A 10,395-nucleotide genomic window follows, 5' to 3' on the forward strand; every position below is an offset into this window, starting at 1 on the left:
TAATCCTATAAATTAAAATTTCATTTAATAATATATCTCATCCTAATTAAATTATATAAGTTATTTTGAATGATATTTATACTATTGAGAATAATAATTGAAATAGAATGAAAATATTTACTCTTTTATTGAGTACTAGTTTGTGTACAGAGATATAGTGCTATCCGTGTGATTACAGAAAAAAATAATACAAAAAAATAAAATAAAAGAATAGTAACAATTATGAGATTCATGAGATACATATTTGCATTAAAGGTTTTATTCTCAACAACTAACTTCCTTACTTCTTTTTATTACATTGCCTCTCCTCATCACATATGGTGATTCTAGAATATTCTTGCAACTTCATGGCCCTCCCTCTCCCCCCACAAGCTAGAGGGTGGTATATATCTAGCATTCCAAGCTTGAGAAATAGAGAGGACAATGCAGAAATCCCAAGTCCCTTGATAAATATGTCAGCAACTTGAAGATTGGAAGAAATAGGCAGGAGCTTCATCAAACTTGCTTGTGTCTTTTCCCTTACTATGTGGCAGTCTATCTCTACACATTATTTGTTCATGGAAAATCAGGTTAGCCGCAATATGTAGTGTGCTTTAGTTATCACAGTAAATCACTAGTTGTTTGGCGTTCTTAACATGAAGATCATGGAGGATGAAGGTGAACCATTGGAGGTCGCCACTAAGGCTCTTTATTTTGCTTCGGAGGATGAGTGCGAAATTGTGACTTGCATCTTGCTTCACAATGACATGAGGGAGCTTCCAAGGAAGAAACAGAGTTTGGAGATAGATTGACGAGAGTCTGGTCAACCTGCCTAGTTAGCATTAGCAAATCCTATAAATTGGAGTTTTGAGTCCTTGCTGAAGAGTAAGCCATGTCTAGGGAGGCCTTTCAAGTAATGCAATACACACAAGCTGCACGAGGATGGACTTGAGTGAGGGATTGCATATATTGACTTAATTGTAGGGTTGCAAAACACACATCTAGTCTCATCGCGTTTAGGTATAGCAAACGGCCACTAGTCTTCTCCAGGAAGTTGGGTCTAGAATGGGTGTATTTTCCTCCTAGGTCAATTTGACGTTGCAATTTAATGGGTTGTGCACTAATTTTGAACCTAAAAGTCCATTTTCTGTGCGTAAATCAAGACAATATCAACATTGATCGATTGATATTTCTATTTTGGAGTGAGCCACTTCATCACTTGTTTTTTCTTATCATGTATAGTGGTTCTAAAATATTCTTGCAACTTCATGATATACAAACATAAAAAAAAATCATTATTAATAAAAATTAGATAAAAATATTTTTTTGAAAATTTAGATTAAAAATTAAAAAGAAAAAATAAACATTATAAATTTTTAAATGATAAAAATATTATTTAAATCTTAAATTTATTACTTCATGGCTCCATTATCTAAACACTTTATCTTCATCACAGTTGATTTAGATTTAACATTTATCTCTTTTGATATATAAATCTAGTGAGAATTTCTTATTACTTTACACGCATGGTTGTGTAGCACTAGAAAATTGAGTAGCGTCTGAGGTCTCATTTCTAATTGATTTGATTATTTAATATTTTAAAAAATAATAAAATTTTATAATATAATATAGAATTTTTTTAATCTTTTTAAATGTTTTTTTTAACGTTTGTTGTTTTTTTTCCATTCCCAATTAACAAATAAAATTTGTACAATCTTAACATTACTTAATTAAAAGATAGTAATTTATGAAATCAATCAACTTAATCACTGTAAACTATTAATCGTAAAGTTTTGATGTTGGGGATAATAATCTTTTTACTATTTAAATATCGAAATTTTATAATATTTTTCAAAACCTTTTAACGTAGCTTTTTTTTTAAAACGTATGTATTGCTTGAAGAATATTACTGATAATAAATGTGACAATTGCTACCGTTAAAATAAGTTTTTAAAATTAAAATAACTCAATTTTTATACCACTTCAATAATGCAAAAGGAGGAGGAAAATATTAAAATTACTTAATTATAGAATTTTGATAAATAATTTTGCAACTAAAAAAGATAAAAAATTATATAAAAATTAATAATTTATATTACAAAAAACTCCTTTAATTAATAAGTCTAAATCCTCGAATTTTGTTGACACAACTACAGGTATACGTGGGAACCTCTTCATACATCCAAGCCGAGTCATGGAATGTTAATGAGTTAATTCCATATACTTACGTGTAGGTATGTTATGTTAGCTTTTATAGTTATGATGCTATTTTGCTCAATCAAGGGCATTCTTCTCAATTTCATCAAGCAGTACAGAGAACAATAAAAATAGATCATGACATAAAATCTTATGACTTTATTTTATATTTAATTTCTTATTTTAAATTTTAAAACTTTTTTGTCTCATCGCTTCACATGACATTTATATTATATATCATTTAAAATAGTTGTTGATATGATCTAATTATATACATGACATAGTATTATTATAAATAAAATTTTAAAATTAAATTAAATTAATTAAAAATAAAAATATATTTAAACTTAATTAAATTGTAGAAAAAGGACAGAGACAGAAAATGAAATTGAAGAGTTGAATCAGCAAACTTTCCACGTGCATTTCAAAGTCCACAAACCGAGCAGTTACTCAGGCATTAATTGATGGATTTAAATTTGCGTGTACCATTCATGATACACACGTCTGTTTATCAAACATATACATCGTTGCGAGTTATAAATTGTGAATATATGTGTTTCATTTTTCTTGATGCATTTCATTTCATTCTAATCAATTTATTTTTTATGTATTTTTTATAATATTAAAACACACCCTTTTAGATATATCTTTCTTTTTATTTTAATACTACGTACGTGTCTTCTCTACCTTACCGGAGAAATTATTTTGATGACACAGGATGAGCTAATACAAGTCTCATAAATGGAAATCCTGGTTGAAGCTTTTATCTGGAGCATTCTAGCCCTCATATCTCTTATAGCCAATTGAGTTGTGAAAAACGGAACACGATCCCAAAGGTGATACACACTTCTTTTGAATTGATGCTCTCACTACACCTTTGAAAAGTCCTATTGTTGAGATGCAATGCGTTGGCTATAATCAATTCATGAGGTCATCAAATGTCACAATACATCCAATGCGTCTTTCTCAATACATCCTACGTTCAGATCAATAAAAATATAACGTATAATTTATTCGTCTTATTTTATATATTTGTTTTTTATTCATAATTATAAAATAAGTTTAGTGCACAAAACAGGTTTGTTCTAAAAATGTCTGCTCGTTTTCGCACCATGTTTTATAACATATCTTTTAAAAAATTACATTATTATTTTCGATATTTTAGATAAAACTTTAAACCAAGTCCTATCCATGTTTTTCATTTGAAGTCAAAACATTATCACTTGGAACATTCTGTTAGAAGTCTATTACACATATTTAATAAGAGATCTAATATTTAAAAAAAATTACATATCATCATTTAGCGAGACGAGAATAACGTTCTCTCGCTCATATCCACAACGGACAAGCAAAATCGTTAAGATAATTTGTAGCTTAATCTAATGTTTAAGTGCATTTAACGCAGAATTAAATAGGTTAAAAATATATATATATATATTTTAAATTATCAAATTTTTAAATAAGTGTAATATTATTTATGATAATTACTTTATAAAAATAAATATATATTAAAAATTATACTATTTAAAAATATTAATAAATTAAATTGTATAAAATTTTAATTTTTATGAAAATTATTATATATAATTTTTTATTATGTATAATGTTACACAGATGATTTTATAATTTTACTATTATTTTTAATTAAAATAAATTTTTATTTTAATAAAACTATTTAATATCATCTCAAATTATTAAAATAAAACTTTAATTTTAATTAAAAATAAAATATTTAAAGAATTACACATAACTTCTGTCAACACGAATTTCGAAGTTCAAACCCTTTCTTTTCTTTCCGATCTGTTTCTTGGCTCAGTTCTTGTGGTTACTTTTTAGTTCTCATTTTTTCCCACTGTTCATGTGACTGTTTATCGGCTACTTTATTTTTTAAAAAATGGATTTATTTTGGGGGTTTGTTTATTAACGAGGTATGCTATTTCAACGTTACTTTTTAATAACAACACTTTTGGTAAGAAGTGACATAAGAAAAAAAAAATAAAATATATATATATATATATATATAATAGATAATATAATGAAAAGAAATGTAAAAAAAATGAGGTAAAAAAAAATATTGAAAAAGCATTATTCTAGTTACTCCCTTTTTCTCATTGGTTACTGAATGCCTCGTTGGTCTATGATTGTCAGCTACAATAAATGAGGCCCCTACTCAATTCTAAGGTTCACACCTCCATTTGCGTTCTTATCCCTCTATAAATATTCCTTGTTTCACTCCCTCTTCCATTCAGGTACCCTCCATTACTTCTTTCATCTTAATAATTTGTCATTTTTCTTTAACATAAAGCAAACATGACCAAGGTCACTGCCCTGTTCTTTACCCTATTCCTCTGCTACATGCTCACCCATGCCATACGCCCTGAACCAGCTTTTCACCACCAGTCTTTGCCAAACGCACACCGCCAGGTTGGTTGAATTTCAATGCAATATATATTCACTTTTATCTTTCTATATGACAGTTAATTTTATATATGATTTTCATTTCATACGTGTAGAGTGTTGAGGTGGTTGATGAGAGCTGTGAAGACGTTGGAGAGGATGAATGTTTGATGAAGAGAACACTTGCTGCTCACGTTGACTATATTTATACGCAAAAGCATAAACCTTGAAAAATATAATAAAATTACACTCCCAGTACTATAGTATCCACAATTCCACGTCTACAAAATTGGAGCAAGAGTTCATGTTTGTTTTCATAGACATTAATTAGGTGTTGGAAACTAGCTCATTTGGATTTGAGAAGTACTGTTTTCTCTTTTGCTTGTATGTATATTATGTGATACTGAAATTAATTTTCATGGAAATATATATATTTGCATTGTTGATGGAGTCCAAGTGATCAGTTATCTTTATTAGGATGAGTTATGACAATCCATCTCTTCCTTTGTATTTTGGTTCACAACTTGAAGTTCCGAACATGAGTATCACACATAAGCCCACAACAACACACAGCTCATAGCATGAATAATTCGGAAAGCTATCACGTGTGTAGTTCATTCAGGGTGCGCTCCCAACTCAAATGATCTTATCAAGCCCCAAAAATGAAGCTTCTTCCATTTGGATTAATATAAGATTGTACTCTTGACAAAAATAGAAGGAAAGGGCTTCGCTATGTCCCATGAAAGTACTGTGGATTAAATGTTAATTCATCAATTTAATTTTGTGTGACAACTGACAACTGAAGTCAAAGAGAAAAGAAAAATACCTGATCATTGATTTGCGAGTTTCATTAGTGGAATAATTAAAAATTGACATTACATCAGATACAATATATAATTTTGTTATTTTCTTTTTTTACATACATATCTTAAAAGTGCATTTAAAGTACAGTAGAAACACCTAAAAAAGTTCCTTATTGACGACACAACATTTTTCTTGCTTTGCTCAGGTAACTGTGACCTTGAATTATGTATGCTATCACTCTCTGGAGCATTCAGAATTAAATATAATCAACCACTTTAGGTGGCTTCTTTAGTTTGGGAGTTTGATCAAATTGGTTGATGGTTGAGTTTGCAGTTATAAATTCAGACTTCATTTAAGCTCTCCCTGTCTGACATGTGAAAATGCGAAAAAAGTCTTGAAGAAACAAGAGGTTAAAAATGTTAAACCTTTTTGCTGTTTGCGTAGCCGCGAACTTTCAGAGTCACGACTCTTATAATTTTAGAGGTTGTAAAGAGAGTTGCTCTGTTTCGATGCATCTTATCCTGTTACCGACTCGTCAGAAAAGGAGGAGGAAAAAAACACAAACACGAATAAGTTGACGCATTTTAAACTGATTTTGACGTTATACGTGACACTGACCCCAGAAATAAATTATCTTTTAATATTTTTATAGTAATAAATATATTTTTATAAAAAATTATTTATTGTTAATTAAAATTAATTTCAGTAAAATAATTTTTGAAAAGTTAAAGGTTAAAATCTTTTACATATTCCACTTTTATAATAAGTGAATTAATTTACTTAGATGATAAAAATAGTTTAAAAATAAAAAAAATAAATTTTCTCTCTCTTTTTATATACATAGAAAGAAAGAGAGAGGGAGTTTAATGGTATAAAAATTAGTGTAGATGAGAGTAAAAATTAAGTTTACTTTGAAACTATTGGAGATTCTTTTAGTAGGAAAATTTATTAAATAAATCAACAATTTTTTTACCATGTGTCTAATACACATAATAAAATTTAATAAATAATGTTTTATTAAAAATTATAATATTTAATATTATATATTAAATTAATTATATTATACGTAAATTTTTATTATTGTGTTTAATAAAAAATTCGATAAAGCAAAACTGAGCCGAAAAATTAATTAACTTGGAGCACTCCCCCGCCAAAAGTATGTTAATCCGAGAGATGAAAGAAATAAGAGTGTAAAAGAATAAAAGGTTAAAACATAAAGTAAAACTATTTTATAAAAATTATTATAATATTTTTGTAAGTATATTATTTATTTTATATTTTTAATAATGTTTGTAATGCATAAAATATTATTTAAAATTAAAACATTAAAAAATAATCCCGCGGCAGCTTTCTCTCCCTTCCCTCACTATCGTACACTTTTTACCCACAAAATATTTTTTTTTCCTTCTGACTTCCGAATCATATAAATCAAGAAAAAATATTTTTTTTCTTTGTTAAATCACTCCGTATAATTTTTTTTTTCCTTCTTAAATTAATACAATCAAACAAAGCCTAATTTCCTGATCCATTACAATCCATGACTTACATTAGTATAAGTTAACATTATTTAATCTAACTCGTAAAAAATTGATAGGTTATGAATATTAAATTAGACAAATTTAGTTTATTTTCTTTATCTCCAAGTTTATTTAAGCAATTTGATAAGAATATAGAAGAAAAATATATCAACAGTAACAATTAAAGTCTTATCTTATTAAAAAGAAGTCGGCTATATATATCATACGAAATCGTTATATTTAATTAAAAATTAAATTTTTAAAAATTTAGTTAATCAAAAAGTATTTTTTATTAATTTTATTGAAAGTTATTTTTAGTTTCCTTCGATTCCTTTTTACAAGACTAAGAGTTATGTAATTTATTTTTCTCATCGATATTTTTAAAAGTTTTCTCTTCACATAATTAAAATATCTTAAATGATTTTCAATCATCTTTTTTATTTTAAGTACTACTCTAATATTTTTTTGTATACTATTATTTTATATACTGTTATTTCTTATGTATCTACTTATCTACTTTGATATTTTCATTTTTGTCACTCACTTTTTTCTCATATTGTTCTTTTAAGATTCAATATTCACTATTACATGAGATAGTTAATCGTATTGTGGTATCATAAAACTTTTCTTTCACCTTAATATACACTTCACAGTCATAAATAATTTTTAATGTCTTTTTTTTTTCACTTTAACCACTTAATTTGTATTCTATGAATAATATTTTTATTAATTTTTTTATCATTTTGTATAATTGATCTTTAAGTACTTAAAATTGAAAACTTGCATTATAATATTACCTCCAAATTAACTTCTAATGCATGATTCTCATCTTATTTTATTACTGATAAATACTTTCTATACTTGGTCCTACATTATAATTCATGAATGATAATTGAGATTTTTGAGCTATTCATTGAGAGAATTTATTATTAAGTCTATTTTATTCATATTTCAGGAAAAAGGATCAAGAAGTGAGAGCTTAAAGGATATTGGGAATTGAAGCAAAAAAAGAACCAGAGATATACATGGGCAAGTACATGGCCGTGTACATAAACGTGTATCTCATTGGTTGCATAAATCAAGCACAAAATCAAAACAAAGATATACACGGGCAAGTACACGCCCGTGTATATGAGCGTGTATCTAACCGGTTGTGTCAATTGAAGTGCATCATCAAAACCAGAGATGTACACAGTCAAAGTACATGGCCGTGTACTTTTTAGAAAAGCTGTGCAGGGCAATTCTTAGATGTCAGAGATGTACACGGTCAAAGTATATGGCCGTGTACATGAGTGTGTACTTTTTAAGAAAACTATGAAGGATAATTGTTAGATACCAGAGATGTACACGATTAAAGTACATGACCGTGTACTTTGAACGTGCATCAGAATTTAAACTTCTGCGAGAAGATGAGCCCTTGGACGACTCATATAAAAGGGAACTTGGCACAGAAACCTAGGGGAGGCAGTTCTGGGAGAAAGACGAAATCGGTGACGGCTGGAGGACGGAATCAAGTCTTTCATTCATCTCTTTTGTAATTTTAGTTGAAAGATATTTAGGTTCTAATTTTTCCTTGAGTATCTAGACGTAATGAATCCAAATTGACTAAATTTTCTGGGATTCTTCTACTGTTATTTCATGTTCTTTTCTCTTGAGTTTAATTGAGTAGTATCAATTGTCTCCCATCTTGTTTTCTTGTTTGAATTTGAGTAAAATTCTTGCATGAAATTAACATTGCTCAATTAAAAGGACTTGAACGTATTTCTAGAGATAGAAAGACGTAAGTTTTCTGTATTAGGATTAATCCTAATTATAAAATTCATAATGAACTTAATGCAACCTAGGGGTATTAATTAAGGAAGAGATTCTGATTGATCAACTGAGGGTTAGAAATCATTATCCTTGAGAAATGTATTGATTTAATTCAGAATTTTTTGCAGTAATAAGGGTTTGAAACTAAGTAGTTGAAGAAGAATTTTAGTTATTTGGACATTTATGAGGATTTATAGTCTAGATACTCGTCTATTTCCCTTGAATACCTTTAGTAATATTTTTCTATAATTTATTTTCATAAGAATATCTATTCCTTTTAATTTATTATTCTTTTATTTTTATCAATTTTATCAACAATTTTTTTTTTTATATTCATCAACAATTGCGCAATTAAGGAAGTAATTCTTAATAACAGTCCATGTGGATACGACACTTGGTATTCTATTTTTCATAATATTACTCTGACTACGGGTACACTTGCCCAGTAATTAATTTTTACACATCAATTACTAAACCTACCATTACTATATTTTGTCTTACTTCGACTTAAGTGAAAATTATTAAATTCTGAAGTCCACTTTCATAATTTAAATTTAGCATTAATTTATTCTTTCAAATTTTTAACTAATACTATATCATCTGAAAAAAAAAATGTATAAATAAATAATCTTATATATGTTATTTATAAACACATTTAAGACTAAACTTTTAGATTTAAGATTAAACAATTAAAGTAAAAAATATTAATAAAAATATTTATTTTTGTAAAAATATAAATTAATACTTTTTTAAAATTAAATATTACTATTAATAATTATTTTAATTTAATCCTAAAAATAAAAAATAATAAAATTATAACCATAAGAACTTTCTTTCATAGTCAATTCAATAAAAAATAATATCATATTACTTTTTGTAAAATGAAAACAAATACAAAATAATATAATGAAGTTGGAATTATACATATAATTTAGTTCCTATCAATTAAAAAATATATTTTAGTTTTTAATGTTTTAAAATCTATAAAAAAAAATATATAAAAAAGGGTTAATCTAATGAAGAAAAATGTCAAGTGTCTTATTCTCTTTCATTTAGTTTTCCTCCAAAACATAACCTCCATTTTTAACTAATCATTATTATCACTGTTATTTTTAAAATTTTAATTACATCTTTTATTATTTAATTAATTAAATCTCACAATATACACTAATAAATTTACACAGTGATACCATTACTGCTGCAAGCAAAGGCCAATATTCAATATCCCCACTAAAAAAAACTAATTATAGTGTTTTTTTCTTTACTTTTTTTAGTTAATCCTTTATATTCCACCTCTTTCAGGTTCATTCTACAAGGAAGAAATGAGAAAGAAGGACACCATAAATATGTCTCTACAATAGAACATTATCATAAATTATTAGAACTGAATGAACAAAATTACAATCCAACAACACATGAGTTTAGGATATGGTTTAAAAAGGAAACTTGAGTCAAGTTAACAGAGGATTGATGTTCATATACCAAAAGACTAGTTGATTACAAGTACGACTTCTACATTGGATGATTACATTAACTTCACTTAAAAAGATAACTCAAAATAAATTTGATACAATCCCACTTGACATTTTAAATGTAATTTTTTGTTTAGAGTTACCACCACATAAACTTAACTAAAAGTTGAAGTTTTTGTCATTTTACTACAAAGTATTGACCAAACAAATATATTATT

At 27.1% G+C, this 10,395-nt stretch overlaps 1 protein-coding gene across 1 annotated transcript; it reads left to right on the forward strand.

Annotated features, from left to right (window-relative positions):
• The first annotated feature begins 4,425 nt into the window (after positions 1 to 4,425).
• LOC113859297 (phytosulfokines) lies at positions 4,426 to 5,111 on the forward strand. Its single transcript, XM_027492104.1, has 2 exons — positions 4,426 to 4,599; positions 4,689 to 5,111. The coding sequence occupies exons 1-2, from the start codon at positions 4,486 to 4,488 to the stop codon at positions 4,800 to 4,802; spliced, it is 228 nt and encodes a 75-aa protein (XP_027347905.1). The 5' UTR covers positions 4,426 to 4,485; the 3' UTR covers positions 4,803 to 5,111.
• The last annotated feature ends 5,284 nt before the right edge of the window (positions 5,112 to 10,395 follow it).

The sequence above is a fragment of the Abrus precatorius genome, unplaced genomic scaffold (genome assembly GCF_003935025.1).
Source record: "Abrus precatorius isolate BTA unplaced genomic scaffold, Abrus_2018 Scaffold2, whole genome shotgun sequence".
Taxonomy (NCBI): domain Eukaryota; kingdom Viridiplantae; phylum Streptophyta; class Magnoliopsida; order Fabales; family Fabaceae; genus Abrus; species Abrus precatorius.